The 17,982-nt window shown below is 41.1% G+C and overlaps 1 protein-coding gene across 1 annotated transcript in view; it reads left to right on the top strand.

Annotated features, from left to right (window-relative positions):
- The window catches only part of atp11b (ATPase phospholipid transporting 11B), an 88,261-nt gene that overhangs the window by 67,443 nt on the left and 2,836 nt on the right, over positions 1-17,982 (top strand). The window contains exon 29 of the mRNA XM_080431213.1: positions 11,052-11,218. Within this exon, the coding sequence (XP_080287339.1) occupies positions 11,052-11,218 (167 nt within the window). The remainder of the gene's footprint in view (positions 1-11,051; positions 11,219-17,982) is intronic.

Genomic DNA, 17,982 nt, shown 5'->3' with positions numbered 1-17,982 from the left:
ACACTAATGTACTGAGGCCTAGTTCCAACACTAATGTACTGAGGCCTAGTTCCAACACTGATGTACTGAGGCCTAGTTCTAACGCTGGCAGCATGCAGACTGTCAGGCTAGATTTGCATAGGAAGAGAATGTGCCATGTGACCCAGATCTGTGTTAAAGCAATAATGAAAATAACCTCACCACTAGGGATGGGACGATATGAAACGTTTCATGTCACGATTGTTGTGACCAAAAATAATACGATATTATCGCGATATTCAAAATATGCTTAAAACTCTTAAAATGCCACTTTTGTTAACCACTTGAACCCCAGCATCCATAGTCTGGGCTGGAACATTTGCCAAAAGTTGCGACGCGTTGTGAGCTTGTAGATCGGCTAATTTTGGCAGAGAGATTTAGAGAGTGAAAAAAAGACTACATCAAGTACGTTCTTTACAGGTGTGTTTTACCAATTCCAGAGGGTTTAAGTGGTACCGGATGTGCAGCTCGGCAAAGGTGAATTGATCCCAGTGTATGACGATAAATCATAAAATCTCTGCGATACAAATATTGTGAACGTTTTTTATCACGATTATCGATTATCGTATGACCACGTAGGGTCACAATTTAATAGAGCATCGCAGTTCCCGCCCACTTCCTGGTTTTTCGTGGTGCCAGAAGGAAAAGCTCAATGCATTTTTCCCATTGACATTTCCAAAAATATTTATATCAATTAATTTAAGCCTCGAATCAAGCCATCCAGGGTCCTGGTGAATCATGACCATAAAACGTTTGATTCTGTGAAAAAAAACTTTTTTGAAAACGGCAAAACAGAGGGTATTTATTAAATATAGTATATCAAATCATTAAATATAAAATAAAAAAAAATCACAGAAAAAAACGTTTTATGGTCATGATGATGGTCATGTTTTATTGGCTTGATTCTAGGCTTAAATTCATTGATATAAATATTTTTGGAAATGTCAATGGGAAAAATGCATTGAGCTTTTCCTTCCGGCACCACGAAAAACCAGGAAGTGGGCGGGAACTGCGATGCTCTATAAGATCTTCTCCTGGGTAGATCTACCTTCTTATGCTTGATTTATACTCCATCGTATGACATTACGATGCAACGCTTTATGAGCCATGTGGATGGGCTTGTATTCGGCATGCATTGCCCTCATACAACAAAGTATAAATCAGGCTTTAAATCCTCCCATTTCCTTCCTTCCTTTACTTCCATTTTATTCTGGTTTCTTATATACTGTATCTCTTACTGACTGAGGTAAGGAATCCAAGCCCTCTCCCATTGGTTAGATCGTGATCTAGAAAGACCAGCGTCCTACGGTGGTGCTTTCTCATCCACTTGACTTAGATCCGTGACTGTGCCTTTAACATCCTGAAAAGTAAACCAATCAGAAACGGGGGCGAAGGAGGAAGATTTGGAGGGACAGCTTGTGTGCTATAGCGTCGGAACGGGGCCTCGTTGTTTTGTCTCGCCTGCTGTGACTGCATGCCCTGGACATGTCAATCAGCGTTCTGTCTGCGACAAGCCTCGGAGGATGTCGTGTTGTAAACGCCTGCATGTGGACATCCGACTTGGATGCCTTAGTTTGCACCCGTTGAATGTCTGGCATTCTCCGTGGAACGTTGACCTTGCGAGACCCGCTTTAATCACCGCTGTCTGTCACACCGCCTCCCAATGCACGAGGGAACGGAGCGGAGGACCACAGCGAATGAATAAATGAACGCTGACTAAGGTGTTCTGAAAGCATTAAGGATCCCGACTCAGTAAAACCTATAGTGGTGTGTTTATCTTGCCAGGGGAGAAAAAAAGCATGTATTCTACCGTTCTCTTAACTCTGGTTGAAGGATCATTAATTGCTGTAAACAATGCGTTTACATCAACATCTTGATCCCCCAGGTTAGAGAAAGTGGCCTCGGTTTTATGTGCTTCGTATGTATCACACGTCAAGTGGAGTAGAGCGTTCCTCTTTCTGAAGCATGTGCAGTGTGACAGTGCATGTACAGTATGGTGCTAAATCCTGAGTGTCAATTTCAACACATTCACTGCTGGAAATTAATTAATCCGCCACTGCCAGCATTTTTACTTATCTTTCGAGACCCACAGAATCTTTTTTTTTCAATGAAGATGTAAACACCAGATGACTTTTTTTCATCCGAAAAAATGTATTGTTACCGCAATCTTCCGTTCTTTAGTTATCGGCAGTTGAATTTAGCTTGTTTTCACCAAAAACGCAATCTGGAAAAAGAAATCGGAGAACATTTTTATAAATTCTATAACATTAGACCGGACCGGCTGGATTGTTTTTAGATCGCGTGATTTCCGGGTGTACTCTTCTTCGGGAGTCCTAGGATCACTCGCAGGTTGCGAAAGAGCGCCCTCCATCGTAATCACTTAAAACACCAAATGACGTCTATAGGCGTCGATGGCAGGTAGTGTGTTAACTCCGAGAGTGTAAAATATATATACATATATGGTCATATCGGTCGGATTGGTGGTGCGACGTAGGTGTGAGGGCCGCTTAGCTTAGCCTGAGTAGTTGAAGTTTTCTCATCTTTTTTTTTGTCAAGTCATGCTGATTTATGTAGCTCAGTGCAGCCCAACTACCACTGTACATGAATGACTTCCGGAAGTTCTGGCTGCTTTGTCGTTTGTTTTTGCTGCCGGTGTAGGGTCAGGGTCAGATTTTAAATTCACACTCAGGATTTTACAGTGTACTGTAAACAGTCATCATCATACTACAGTCTGTGAGATCATCCCCTTCTCTCTCCCTTGCAAGTTCCACATGATCGTCTACACCAGTCATAACCCTTAAGCATGCAGGTATCATACCTCAGCGGCATGGTTGAAGTCCATCAAATCAATCACCCTTTTGTCTTCAATAGAATGGTGCGATTTCATCTAAGTACATGCCTAGTGCCTAGTTAACCCATTAAGACGGGGAAAGCATCTGTCATTTTAGATTTTAACCTCTTTAACCATTATCTTATACTTTGGCTATTCAAAAACAGCTCATATAGCTACAAGCTCATTTGAGCTTGTAGATCTGCTATTTTAAAAAAAAAGAAGCAAAGATTTGAGTAAAAAACGTTAGCTTTAAAAAATATATGTATTCAAAGATTTGCACACATTTTTATGATTTTTCAAAAATAGCAGATCTACAAGCTCATAGCGCGGCACTCGTGCCGTGCTATGAGCTTGTATATCTGCTATTTTTTAATAGCCAAAGTATAAAATAATGGTAAATCTAATGGTAGAAATAGCAGATCTATAAGCTCATAGCGCGGCACCGAGTGCCGCGCTATGAGCTTGTAGATCTGCTATTTTTGAAAAATCTTGAAAAACATTTTTTTCGATTTTTTTCAAAAAACTGATAGGATTTAGAAAACATTGTTTAAGAATCGCCTCAGGTCTTGGGTCAAATAGCTGGTTACATACATACAACATTTCATGCCACACCTCTCAGTCTGTTGTACTGTGAGCGTCACAGAAGAACAACCTTCAGCTGCATGGACTGGCTCTGGCACACCCCTGTGCTTGGCTGCATGGTGCAGTAGCTATTTCAGTTGCAGCTTGGCAAACGTTATCGTTGCATGTTATGACTCTTATTATAATTAGACTGATGACTAGAGGATCCTGTGCTTTTATAACACCTAAACAAATGTCATGTTGATCCTCTCTTGAGGAAACGTACTGTCACCAAGCTTCCTTGGGTAAAAAAACAAACAAATCTTGAACATGAACAGTTTTTCATGTTCACGTTCATTGAGCTCCATTGTCAGACATCATGAGAACAAAGTCATATTCGAGGGTGGATTTTGACTTTTAGTTGTATCTTTAATCTTTAAGACTGTACACACAGCATGCTCGTTCTGTTGGCTGCGATACTTAACTGGGAATTCAATTTAACAAACATGATCTTTTATTTCCTACTTCACACTGTTACTGATAGCTCTGGAATTGAATTTAGTTGGCATTCAAACATCATCCCCATAACAATAATAATAATGATAATAATGGACTGTTTTATTATGCATAGTGCTTTTCATGGTAATTGATAACGCAGGTGGAAATGGTCTTTCCATAAACACAATGAGCAGAAAAACTGTTGACGTTTGTGTTTCTGATCGTAAGAACCGTCTGTGTGACGCAGGACTCTGGGATGTACATAATAATGATAATAATAATAACGTATACATAATACACACCTCGCAAAGCCATCACATTTTCATAATTGGATTCAGTTATTTGTGAAGTTGCTGGAACTATTTGTATATATTATGGCATGCTGTGTCTGAATCAAAGGATTAATGATAATACCTTTCACACAATTGAAAATCATTCATGAAATATTAACCCATTCAATCCCCAAGGACACATCTCTGTCATTTTAGATTGCTTTGGCTATTCAAAAATAGCAGATATACAAGCTCATAGTGCCGCGCTATGAGTTTGTAGATCTGCTATTTTTGAAAAATCTTGAAAATTTGTGGAAATCTTTGAATATATATATATTTTTAAAGCGAACATTTGTAACTCAAATCTTTGCTTCTGGGGGTCCCTGGAACAAAATATTTGACAAATGTTCCGCGCTATGAGCTTGTAGATCTGCCATTTTTGAATAGCCAAAGAAATCTAAAATGACAGAGATGTGTTCCCTGCTTGAGTGGGTTAAATCGTTTTCTTCTAATGAGATTAGCACGAGGCAAGAGGCTCGGGGGTACGTCTAGGCTTTCCAGTGCTTGTCGGCTCTCTTAGTGCTAATAGGTTAGCACGAGGTTAATTGGTTTGGACACTAATAGACGTGCCATTTGCTTTGCTTGAATTAGCTTTTCTTTCCCCCCATGACACAACTTTCATATGGCTCCGGTTTCTCTGCTCGTGTTGTTTTTCCTGCTGTCTCTTATCATACAAAACTATTTTTTTTGTCAAAGTGTTCACTTGTCTCCTCTCCTGTGTAGATTTTAAAGCCCTCTGTCAGTGACCTACTCAGACAAATTCAAATGTTTTCAAAATACAAGTTTTCCTCCAAGCACTTCTTCTTGTCAAATAGTTGCACGATTGTCTCCACCAGTCACAATCGTATTTCAAATTGTTATGCTGTGTAAGTAAAAAAAAATTGCTGACAAATTGTTTGAAGGTTGTAGATGAGGTCACTGGAGAGGAGTTTTAAAAAAGGAGACAAGCTTTGGCTAGGAATGCATCTGTGTATGTTGGAACACTATAGAAAGTGGAAATCTGACTGTTTTTCCACATGACTGGTCACAGTTAACTGACTAGTCTGGTTAGTTGGCAGTTTAATTGCCAATTAACCAGTCTAGTCAAGTTTCACCCATCCTTTCTTTGTTGGCTGGCTGACTAAACTGAACCAAAGATTGAGCTGCCGAACTCATGGGTCGGTTTGGATACAGGATAGGTGGGCACTAGGGACATCTGGGCACCTTGATGTAAAATTGGCTATTTTGTCCAAAATGTTACAAAATTAAATATTTGGGAAAAAAATGTATGTAAAGTATAAATGATGTGAACATGCACGGTACATCATTATCAGACTTAATTGTATCCTTCAACTTCACGTTTATGCCCCAAAATGACTGGATATACAGGCTTTGTAGCAATTTGTAGCAATTGTAGAAATATTAGACCTTAATTGTTAAATGTTTAAGCATGTTTTAATCATGTATACTTTACATTACTTAAGACCATTTTTTCAAATATTTAATTTTTTAACATTTTGGACAAAATAGCCAATTTTACATCGAGGTGCCCAGGTGTCCCAAGTGCCCACCTATCCTGTTACCGCTGGTTTGCAGTGTGGCTTATTAATGTTTTTTACAAGCTTATTTTTCCTGTATGACTGACCCACTGACTGACTGTGTGGCTTGGCTGATTGACCGATCAGCTGGCGTTGACTGGCTGGCTAACAGAGCTCACAAGTCAGCATCTTGTGTCCTTCAGATGGAAGAGGATGAGTGTTCAGTCGGCCCATTCAGCCCAGACCCTGTTAAAGCCCAGCGGCGGAGCCCACGGGAGCCCAATTGGCACCTGCTAGCTGCTTATCCTCCCCCCCCTGCTGCTCAACCCCGGCCCAGACCCCTGCTCCCCTAGGTAGTACCACCACCATCACCACCACCCCCATACTGTGTTAGAACCAGCTCCATACTGCCCCCTGTGGCTGCACATGCACTGTACATCATCACGTTACAGCCAACCCTGCATCCTTCCCCTCCCTCCCCCCATGTTGTCTATAATGCCCTGTTCTGTGTGTGAAGCAAAAAAACACTAAAATTGATGTTTCCCCCAGTTATACATGCTGCAACTCTCCCCCCCATGCTCCCCCTTTTCTTGTTTACCCCGAGTCATACTTTGTTGTACAACAGGGTTGCATGCTGAATACAGTGTTGCCAGATTTTGTGAGAGAAATAAGAAACCAGGTCTATGAAAACAAGCCCAAAAGAAGCAACTAATAGGCCACGTGAGCACTTTAAACCTACATGCATCGGCTATTTGAATATTGCCGATCTACAAGCTCACAACACGTTGTGAGCTTGTAGATCTGCTATTTTCAAAACGTCTTGCAATAAAATGTGGAATATTTGGAATTTTTTTTTTGAACATTCTAACAGCATAAATGCTCCCTGGCACAAAAGAAAAATGAAAATATTTGAGAACCACTGGTTTAAAAAATAATACTTTTTTTGAAAGCAAGCCTAGTAAATGAGCAACTACAAGTTAGAAACCGCAACCCGCCACTACCAATTTTTACAAGCAACTTTACAGAAAAATAAGCCCAAAGTCGCTTATAATAAGCCGACATGGCAACACTTGCTGAATATAGCCTAACTACAAGGCCACATTGCGTGGAGGATGCGACACATTGTGGGCTTTTACATTAGCTATTTTTGGCGAGTGACAGAGCATAAATGAGGCATAAAGTGTATAATAAGACCATTCCATGAATCCACATCACCCCTGCTAACCTAACACAATTGCTTCCACCCATAGTACTGCACCATCCCGCTAGCAATAATTGACCCCACCCTTCAGCTCCTATACCCCAGCCACCCCTCCCTCCCATTGACTGGACCGTTGGTTGTGATATTTAGAGAAAGAGAATGCTGTTGGCATGTTGGTTTCCGTGTCGTCTCGTCTCCCCACTGCCTGCTCACAGTAATGTGGCTCACTATTGGAGCCTGAATGTTCCTCGTTCTGATCATGTGTTTTTCTTCTCTTTAAATCCAGTTTTTTGTTATGTTATTATTTTATGTCATACAGATGAAAATATATATATGTGTGGCTGGTTGTGTCCATGTTTGTTTGTTTGTTGTTTTTATTTTCCCTTTTTATCACATTTTATTTGATTTGAAAGTTGTACTTTTGGTGACAAAGTCATATATATTGGGTTCATCATAAATACATTTTTATAATTTAAGTTTCCTAATTAGATCCGCATTTTACAAGGACCTGAAACTTGTACATGCGTTCATACTGTAGAATCTCTGTTCATACCTCTGGTGGTCCTCATGACGCGATGCAGTGTTAATTTCGTCGACTGAAACTATGACGAAAAATGTTCGTCGACTACCTTTTTTCACTGACAAACTAAATAAAAACTAAGCTATGATGAGTAAAACTAAGACTAAATATGTTGACAATTTTGTCAACAAATAAAAACTAGACTAAAATGTTAGGGAGTGACTAGTGGAGAAGAGATCCAGTGGAACTAAAAGACGTGTCATTTTATGTTTGGTTGGGCTCGGGTGTTACGCGCTGAAAATAGCAGATCTACGAGCTCACAACGTGTCGCTCTGCGACGCGTTTTGAGCTTGTAGATCTGCTATTTTCAGCATGCAACCAAGTGTAAAATCAGCCATTACAACGCCATCAAGACACCGCCAAAATACATTTAACTGTAGATTTAGTCGACTAAAATCTTATGATATACAGTAAGTTAAGTGGACTAAAACGTTTCAGATGACTAGTAAAATATGACTAAAACGAAATACATATTTATTCAAAAGACTATGACTAAAATTAAATCAAAATTTGCTTTCAAAATGAACACTGATGTGATGAACCAATAGGACGGTAGCCTGGGACCAGACAAATCTGCCATTGCAAAAAAAATGTGCATGCAGTGATATAGTCTGGCCAGTGGCCACGAAAAGGCTAATATAGTACGGTACTGTAAATAAGGCCCCGGTGACAAATTAATCTGTGGTCAGGATTGATTGCCGGCTACAGTAGCTGACAGGTTGGTGAAGCTAAGCTAAATGGGTCATTTTGCTTTTATGGATGGCCGACAGTGGCTCACAGCATGTAATCATCAAAAACATCAAGGACACGTCAGCAAATAAGCACTAAGCTACACTACATATCATTGCTGTCGGGCAGCAACGTTTTGTGTTATTTTTTTGTAAATTAACGTTCTTCTTGATCATACTACAGCGTCACACAAATGTATCCAAAGTAGCAGATCTACAAGCTCAAAACGCGTCGCTTCGCACCGCGTTTTAAGCTTGTAGATCTGCTACTTTAGCTACTTTTGAATTTGAATCCTGACATATGAGGTTTCCACCCAATGGAGACGCTGTACTGTAAGACCTTGGCTTGGAATGTATTGATATAATAGAAGATAGAAATTAAGAACATTCTTAATAGGCCTACCTTATGGAACATGGATTCTTCACTATTAAATAGTGGCTCTTTGCAGTAGAATTGAATTATATCATGATAATTATAATTATAAACGGGTTACATTTGCAGAGCACCATATGTAGCGGTATTGACAGAATAATTCACATCTCTCTCATATTGTCTGTGTTCTGCTGGATGCCAAGAAGGCATTAGGTTGGCTTCAAACCAACAAAGTGTCTTAATGCAGAGAAATGCCTCGTCATTAACACCAACAACAACAAAACAAGCACACAGGCTTTAGCACAAGGAAATTGATGGCTTTTTTTTATCGCCATAATGGGGGTGAAAAATGTGGCAGATTTAAAGGGATAGTTCACCCAAAAAATGACTTATTTTCTATCAATTACTCACCCCATGGAGCCTTGAATTCATGGATATTAGGGGTGTGCCGATACACTAATTTCACGATACGATACATGATATGGGGCTCACGATATCGATACAATATACGATATTGCACTTTTTTATTATGAAAATATATGGGGGGAAAAAAAGCTTATGAAAATATATGGGGGGGAAGCAAATTCAAACAGATACTTCTGTTTTTGCATTATTATTGAAAATAATTGTTTTAAAAAAAAAAAAAATTACGATACATAATCGTCACAAAATCGTATCGCGATATATCGCGGGACGATATATCGGCACACCCCTAAGATATTGTATTTGTTTTTGTCGCATTCCTAAGCCAATAATTTGATGACCGCCAGTGTTTCCGGTAGGAGACTCAATGGAGACTCTTTGACTCTCCATCCGGAGACACCGGCGGTCATCAAATTATTGTCTTAGGAATGCGACAAAAACTATACCTTTTACCAAACACACAATGAACAGTCGACGAGTATAAATTCATGCCGTGACACCATCCTCTTCTTATTCATCCTCTTCTTTCTTTGTGTCCCCTAACATCTCTCTCCCTGCCCCCCCCCCCCCCCCCGGTGCTGACACAGGTAAACAGAGAAACCTGATCTTCCAGGCATCGACTCTCCTTCCGTCGTTTTCCCCTCAAGCCCTGCCCCGCCCCGCTCTGCAGCACTTCCATTCATTTTGCATAATTATCTCATGATTAGGCATTCAGCCTGACGCTCACGGCGGCTCGAATCACGTGCGGGAAATACCGACGGTAGAGCAAGAGTTGAATCTAATAATAAGCAAAGCAAACAGCGTTGAGGGCAGGGAATACAGATGAAAGGGTGGAGGGCGTGTCCCTGTGCTGTGAATCTAAACTAAAAGGCGTCTTGTGTCCATGGCCTTGGTGTTGCGGCTAGAATTGGTTGTGGGCTGTGTATTGATCGCTTAGTAATCCATCACAGCTCAAACAGCCGGACAGAAGGACATTAGTTTGTGTTTAGAGTCCTTCAGATTGTCATAAACGGTATGTCGTGTGACAAAAGCAGCATTCTGTGGAAAACAACAACAGTCAGTAGTCCATCCGCTTGAAGCGTACATCCTAATGAATACCAATACAATTATTTAAAAAAGAAATTCAGGTCTTGATAATAGGCTACAAATAATAAAAAAATGCAAGTTACATAGACTGTTCAATCCTGCCTTGGCTGGGGAAACCCATGTTCTGTTTAACTGAGGATTGTGGCTGTAGTCTCCCATCTGTTGGGATTACCTAGCAGGGCCGAGGTAGCTGTCCTATTCTGCTTTATAATGACATGAAAGATGTAAAAAATATATTGACAATTTCATCAACAAATAAAAACTAGACTAAAATGTTATAGGGAGGGACGAGTGGAGAAGAGATCCAGTAGAACTAAAAGACAAGTCATTTTATGTTTGGTTGCGCTCGGATGCTCTGAAAATAGCAGATCTACTGTTGTGAGCTTGTAGATCTGCTATTTTCAGCATGCAACCAAGTGTAAAATTACAGACATTACGTATCACTTTGTTTTGCCATTTGATTTTCCATATTTCCTCATTTGCCATTTGATTTTCCATATTTCCTCTTTTGCCATTTGATTTTCCATATTTCCTCTTTTGCCATTTGATTTTCCATATTTCCTCAATTGCCTATTTGTTTTATAATTTAGATTCGTTTGATATGGAACATTTTCACTTAATTTCACACAACTGGTGAATGTGTCAGTGTTTGTATGGCATGTGTGTTACCATCCATCCTATTAAGTACCATTTTGCAGAAACTTAACAGTGAACCTACTGTATGCTGAGTCCATGAATTGTAATTGTCTCTGTTGCCCCCCCCCCCTCCTCCTCTCCTTTGTTTTCTTCCACACTCCTTCCTTCCTTTTGTCCCATCCATCCCTCCATCTGTACTTTTCCTCAAACTCACTTGTTTTCCTCTCCTCTCCTACCCCCTTCCTCACTGATTCTCTCTCTGCAGTCTCTACCAGACGCCCAGGCGCAGTCCCTCAGCTGTATGGAGTCCCTGTGCTGTTACCAACATGGACAGAGCGGCTGTACCCGCCTGGCCCACATGCTGGAGCAAATGAAGCCGGGCCAGGCCGGCACCAACCATTGCCACGCTGCCAGCCACAACAACAGCAGCAGGTGGGGGGAAGACGACCGCAGTGGTGATAAGGATCTTATTAAGTCCTGGTCATCACCTCTCTCTCTCTCTCGTCTCCGCTCTCTTCTACAAATAATCAGGCCTTAGATTTCTCACAGGGTGTCTTGGGCGGCATTCTGCCTGAGCAGAGACTGATCACCGTGGCTGAACTTTCTGGCTTTTTTAGTCTGGACACAAGTAATTCATCTCTTGCAAATCTAGAGTATACGATTGCAGTTGTGTGTGTGATCTGTGAAACGGCACATGGTTATGGGGTCTTTAGAATCTGATTAAAAGGGCAAGACCACTTTGGTAGAGGTTTGGGTTGTGTAGTTACCTTGCCATGATGTAACAGCAAAGGTGGACGTGAACTCAAAAAATATTTCTCCATTGATTTAGAAATTAATAATTCAAAATATGCTCCTCGTTGACTTACGTTGTACGGTAAAACAGCTCTCAAAGTCACTCTTTTAGCACGTAAACGAACGCAAAAAAAGTTGATTCAGACAATATAGAACATCACCAAACCCAGTACTTTTTGTTTTTATAATAAAAATAATTCTGCAGGAAGTTGACATTTTTATAAAAAAAACAAACGGTACTGGGTTTGGTGATGCTCTAAATTGTCTGAATCAACTTTGTTTGCGTTCATTTACGTGCTAAAAGAGTGACTTTGAGAGCTGTTTTACCGTACAATATAATGCAATGAGCAGAATACCTTTGAATTATCAATTTCTAATCACCTTCACCTTTGGAGTTACATCATGGCAAGGTAACTACACAACCCAAACCTCTAGCGAAGTGGTCTTGCCCTTTAAGCTGCGATGAAAGTTAAAAGCCGGAAACCAAATATTGGGACTCCAAAGACTAAGCCATCAAGGGCTGAACTTGGTTCAGCCGTTGAGGACGGGAGTCTGGGCCTTTTGAGTTAACCACGCACGGGTGTGTTTGTCCCTATATCCAGTAGCATACCGTTGCCCATAATATAGCAGCAACCCATGCAGTCTGAAGCATATAAACCAAGTGGCTGTCTATAGAATGTAATTGCAATGCTTTTTACATACGGTAGTATGCAAGTGTGGACGTTTAGGGGCCCTAGCCAGGGAGTATAGGAAAGCAGTATGTTTATTAAGGCCTTTGAATGGAGACCAGCTTATTTACTCTGTCATGGCTCTCAATAGGTCTCAATAGTACACTAAGTAACCTCTCTTGTCTATGTCGCCCATACATTAGGGCAGACCTGTCTAGTTATTCACATATCTATGTAGTTATCAACGAAAGCCCTTATTTCTACATCAAGGTGGCTTCTTGTGAAAGCACTTTTAAACGTGAACAGACAGTTCACACATCTGCATGTCAGTAATCAGACCACACTGTGGATCATGTTTCACTTGGTCAACGGGTCGGGCTTCTTGATTATAGAGATGGTTCCGAAACAATTGGTTATTCCAATAGGATTCAGATAAGCTGCTCATAGCAGCAGCTCTTAACCCATTAAGACCTGAAGCAATTATTTAAAAAAAATCAAAATCATAACAGTTTTTGGAAAAAAAACGTAATTTCTTTTTTTTCAAGATTTTTCAAAAATAGCAGATCTACAAGCTCGTAGCGCGGCACTCGGTGCCGCGCTATGAGCTTGGATATCTGCTATTTTTGAATAGCCTAAAGAAATCTAAAAGTGACACAGATGCGTTCCAGGTATTAATGGGTTAAACGTCCACGACACGAAGTGTGAATCTTGAGTGGGCAGTTGGCTGCATGCTAGTTTATAAATGTGCAATCTGACGTCATGTTGTAGTCTGTCTGGAAGATAAACGAGGCCGAGCTCCTTTTCTGTCCCCTGTTCCCATTGAAGCCTGCCTAGTCAGCTGTTTGCTGAGTGTCACTGCATTGTGCCATCTGAATCCCAACTCAGGAGGATTATTGATTATCTGACCTGATCAGCCCTTCTCTGCTGACAGATCGATACTTCCAAGAACAGCTCGGGAGAGAAAATATCGATTGCATCATCAGTAAATGAAGATGTTGCAATCTTGTTCGTGTTGCATCGCTCTCTCTAGGCCTTGCCCAAAGTTAGTGCATATGTGTGTGTGTGGGTGTGTGCATGGGTGTGTTTCTCTGTCCGTCGTCAGCATGTGTGTCCGAGAACTTGTGATACACATATATTATGTCAGTCCTCTCGCGAGCATCACCGGGCATCTTAGTCAGGATCTACTTCTATGCCTTGGGGCGAAATGATTACCAGTTTAGGATCATCACTTTGAGTGGTTGTTCAGCCCAGAGTTCCTTGTAGAAAGCAGTTGGTGGGAAATGCGCTATGGCAGCAATCCATTTCCTTTTTATTGTTGCCTGGGGAAGTCGGCCTGTTTAAAAGGCTTTGAAAAGATTTGGAAATGTATTCCAATTAATCCTGAAATGTCATGAAATAAATTCATGAACTAAAATCAATCACATTTCAACTACATTAGGCTTGATTGAGCTTTGTTCCCGGCTTTGTTCCCGGCACAACGGCTAGTTGTCGATTCAGATTGTCTTAACCCATTAATACCTGGAACGCATCTGTGTCACTTTTAGATTTCTTTAGGCTATCTCGGTGCCGCGCTATGAGCTTGTATATCTGCTATTTTTGAAAAATCGTGAAAATTATTTTTTTACATTTTTTTCCGAAAAACTGTTAGGATTTAAAAAATGTTTAGAAGCGGCCTCAGGTCTTAATGGGTTAAAAGAGCCAACGGCAGCCATCTTACATTCCCATGCAGGCGACAAAAGCCAAAACAATGTAAGCAACTTAAATTTGGCCCAGATCTGTTGTAATACTGTAATACAACACATACACCAGATTAATGTAGACCAGGGGTTCCCAAACTTTTCCATGCCAAGGACCGCCAAATAACCATAGCCTCTGATTGCGGCCCTCCTATTGCGAAATGCCCCCCCCCCCTCTCCTTTCCAATTGGCCCACCACATTCTCGACTCATCAGCTCCTCTTCCTTCTCATTTACCTTCAAAGGAGGAAATCTTAGACAGATGACAGTAAGAAAGAACTTAAAGAACTAGTGAGGCTCAGCGCCCCACGTTTGGCCTTAATGCTAGGATACTGCCATAAGGGGTACTATAGTACTATATACCATGCTTGATGACTGGAAGGGGAAGATTAACACACTATAGGGCTTCACAAGTTATTGAAAATAATCAAAAATCGTTTCACATTTACATAATTGTGAAACTTGGCAATTAATCTTCTTTGTCAGCTGTTGGGTCCTTGCCCTCTTCTCCTCACCACCACACAAGGCTTAATTGGTTAATTAGCGGAACATTGTACAATCAATCTCCCCGTCCATCAGACTCACAGAGATCATTCCCCATTTGACCAAAGATATGGTTCCAATGAACAACAAAGAAAATGATAAAAGAAAAACATATTTTCCCGCCCAAAATCAACATAGCCAATAAGCATGATAAGAAAAACTTGTGATTACAATATTAAGCAAACAATAATCTGTATTATAATTTACACCATAGATGTGCAGCCCCTAAACATGTATTTACATAACGGTACATCTTCTATTAGAAATATATCTCTCATATACTGGAAGCCCAACTGTAGCCGGCTGCTTGACTTGCTCTGCTTCTGCAGTGTTGAATGTTAGCCACAGCTTAGCCACGATGAGAGGCATTGAATTAGGAGGAGAGACACTGATGTCTGGGGACTCAGAGTTGGGGGGGCGCTATGGTGTGTGCAAATCGCAGCATCTCAGACCATGTTCACACGGTGGCCATTTTGCTCTTACTTCATACTCGTATGAAGTACGAGCAAAACAGCCACGCAACTTCTTGTATCTCTGTCTTTTTCTACCGTATCCTGAAGCCTTATACCGTACATGTGCTTCTGAGAAGAGGCCGATTTTCGAGGGGCGTGCTCAGTAAAGAAACCTGGAGTGTTCTGGGCTGGGTGGGAGTTCTCCAGTTGAGCGTTATTCATTCTCCATCGGGCTTGATACGATGAAACTCCTCCCTTCCAGACCACCGCGGTTTGCAAAAACGAGCATGCCCTTGACTGTCTTGTTGCATGGGTGCTGCTGTTGCCTTTGGTATTTTTGTATACAAAGTAAAACTTATGTACTTGTGCCCCCCGCCACCCACACACTCTTTTCTCCCTGTACTTTTTCTGTCCTCCCTTCCCACTCTTTTCTGCCTCTTTGTCCTTGTCCCGCGGCGTGTGAAATCTGCATAAAGTTGTTCCAACGTTTCCAGATTAATTATTCATGTGCTGTTAATATCCCCTGTGAGCGCTCTGTCTGTCTTGTCACAAGTTTTGCCTGTTTGTGTTTGTGTTTCTCTTTCCACGGCTCTGTTTCTTGGCTTGATTGTGTGTTCTCTGTTCCGCTGAATGCCAGTGAGCAAAGAAGGAGATTTATTAAGGAACAACTAAAATGTTGGGGCTATATCAAAAGCCCCCCCCCCACCCCCCCACCCCATCCATCACCCCAGCAAATTGAACTCTTGCATCAGCCTATTTAATGTTGCCCTGTCCTGCTGTTTGCCAGGTCTTAAAACGGTTGTCTTTATCTGCACTCACATCAGTAATCTATCACAGTGGTTCTCAAAGTGGATTCCAGGGACTCTCTGGGTTCCTTTAGGGGCGTCTAAATTGGCCCTTACGAGTCTGTAACTCTGACAGCGTACAAATGGAACCAAATGGACCCTAACGGGTCCATTTGGTTCCATTTGTACACTGTCAGAGTTAAGGGGAGACCTTGACATTTTAAAGTTTGAGAACCACTGATCTATCAGTAATCTTATCAGTCATTTATCTGCACTCAGAGAGTCGACAGATTCACACAGTATTCTAAACCGTCCCTCTACTCCTCCCTGCTGGTGTTTTAAGGTATTCGTTTCATCCAGTGGCGCAGAATGCACCGCGCTGCAGGCTGGTCTCTTCCCTTTCTAGTGTGTTGTTGTTGTTGTGGTTCTAGAGCTGCTTCACTCACACACACCAGTCTCACTCTCACTCCCTCCATGCAGAATAGACGGCATCTGGGCTGAGCCCTGGGGAGCTATTTACCAGCCTTTAAAGGGATAGTTCACCCCAAAAACTATTCTATCGATTCGTCACCCCATGTAGACTTGAATTCATGGATTTTTTTTGGTCGTCAAATTATTGGCTTAGGAATGCGACAAAAAAAAAAAAAAATCCATGAATTCAAGTCTCCATGGGGTGACTAATCGATAGAAAAAAAGTCATTTTGGGGTTTAACTATCCCTTTAAGAACAAGAAACTGCAAAGTTTCAGGTGGATTACCCCCTGCTCGACTAGAGGTCTCTAAGAGTGTGCTAAAGTATGAAGAGAAACACGGTGAACGTTTGATGGAATAACCCTGCTTTTGCACGGGCTTTGTGATGTCTCTGTAGGAATATCGTAGATTTTGATACTAGATTTATATATTTAATATATTGTAGAAGATATTATGATACCTATTTTTGTAGCAGCAGGAACGATATTTAAATGGTCAAGCGCTGCATGGCCTTAAGGATTCAAATCGTATCAACGGGGAAATCATAGGTGAGCGAGCGATACGCTACATTTTATAAGCTATAAGGTGAGAATGTTGTTGTTTTTGTATTCGCAATCATTTATTTTGAATCTGTTCGTGGCTGTTTTTTTTTAATTCACGATCATTTATGTTGAATCATTGCTTGAGTAGATCAAGTCTCACCTTGACCCCTCCCTAAAGCCAAATACTTTGTCGCACAACAGTGTCTGCTTTTTCAGCTGAAAATTGGGCTTTAATCTGGAAACATGTTTGGGGAAGACATGGCCGCAGAACGCAGTACGTAGAGTACTTATCTTTAACCCATTAAGACCTGAAGCCGATTCTACAAATATCTTCTAAATCCCAACATTATTCTGAAAAACATATGATTCTATGTCAGTGGTTCTCAAAAATTTTCATGTCAAGGACCCCCAAAATGTATTTGTATTTGGCCGCCAACCCCCATCCAAATAGTTTTTGTTCCAGCCAGGGACCCCCAGAAGCAAAGATTTGAGTTAAAAATGTTCCCTTTAAAAGATTATTCAAAGATTTGCGCACATTTTCACACATTTTCAAAAATAGCAGATCTACAAGCTCATAGCGCGGCACTCGGTGCCGCGCTATGAGCTTGTATATCTGCTATTTTTGAATAGCCAAAGTGTAAAATAATGCTTTTTAGCTCAAATCAAAAAATGACACAGATTCGTTCCAGGTCTTAATGGGTTAAAGTACTCTACGTCTTTCAATTGGGGCCAGAGGGATTGTGTAGCATTGAATTGAGCATTGAAATACGTGAGACTTGAGATTCTCAACCGCCATCCCATGCATCAGTAACCACCACCTTCTCTACCCATCATGCACCTCTCTTCTCACGTCACCTTCAGTCCAGTCTAGTTGGATTATGATGACAACGGCATTGGTGTCAACAGGTGTCGACAGCTGTGACATAGCCATAGTTCTTTGGCTAATAATAATAATCACGTACTGTACCTTGTCCCAACTCTCTGAACCCTTACTCCTAGCTCACTCTAGCATGATAGTAGTCGTAGTACGACAGTGTCACTTGCCAAAAATAGCCGATCTACAGAAATCTGCTATTTTCGGCAAGTGACACTGTCATACGACGGTGTATGAATGAACACTGACACTAACTCACTGACACGCACTCTTTTCACAATCCTTTCTTATTTGCCACAAACACACCAACTGCTGTAAATTGCTCACTGCACACG

The sequence above is a fragment of the Gymnoscopelus braueri genome (genome assembly GCF_963280865.1).
Source record: "Gymnoscopelus braueri genome assembly, chromosome: 6".
NCBI classification, from domain to species: domain Eukaryota; kingdom Metazoa; phylum Chordata; class Actinopteri; order Myctophiformes; family Myctophidae; genus Gymnoscopelus; species Gymnoscopelus braueri.
Note: the sequence above shows the minus strand (reverse complement) of the source record. Positions and strands in the feature narration are given on the sequence as shown.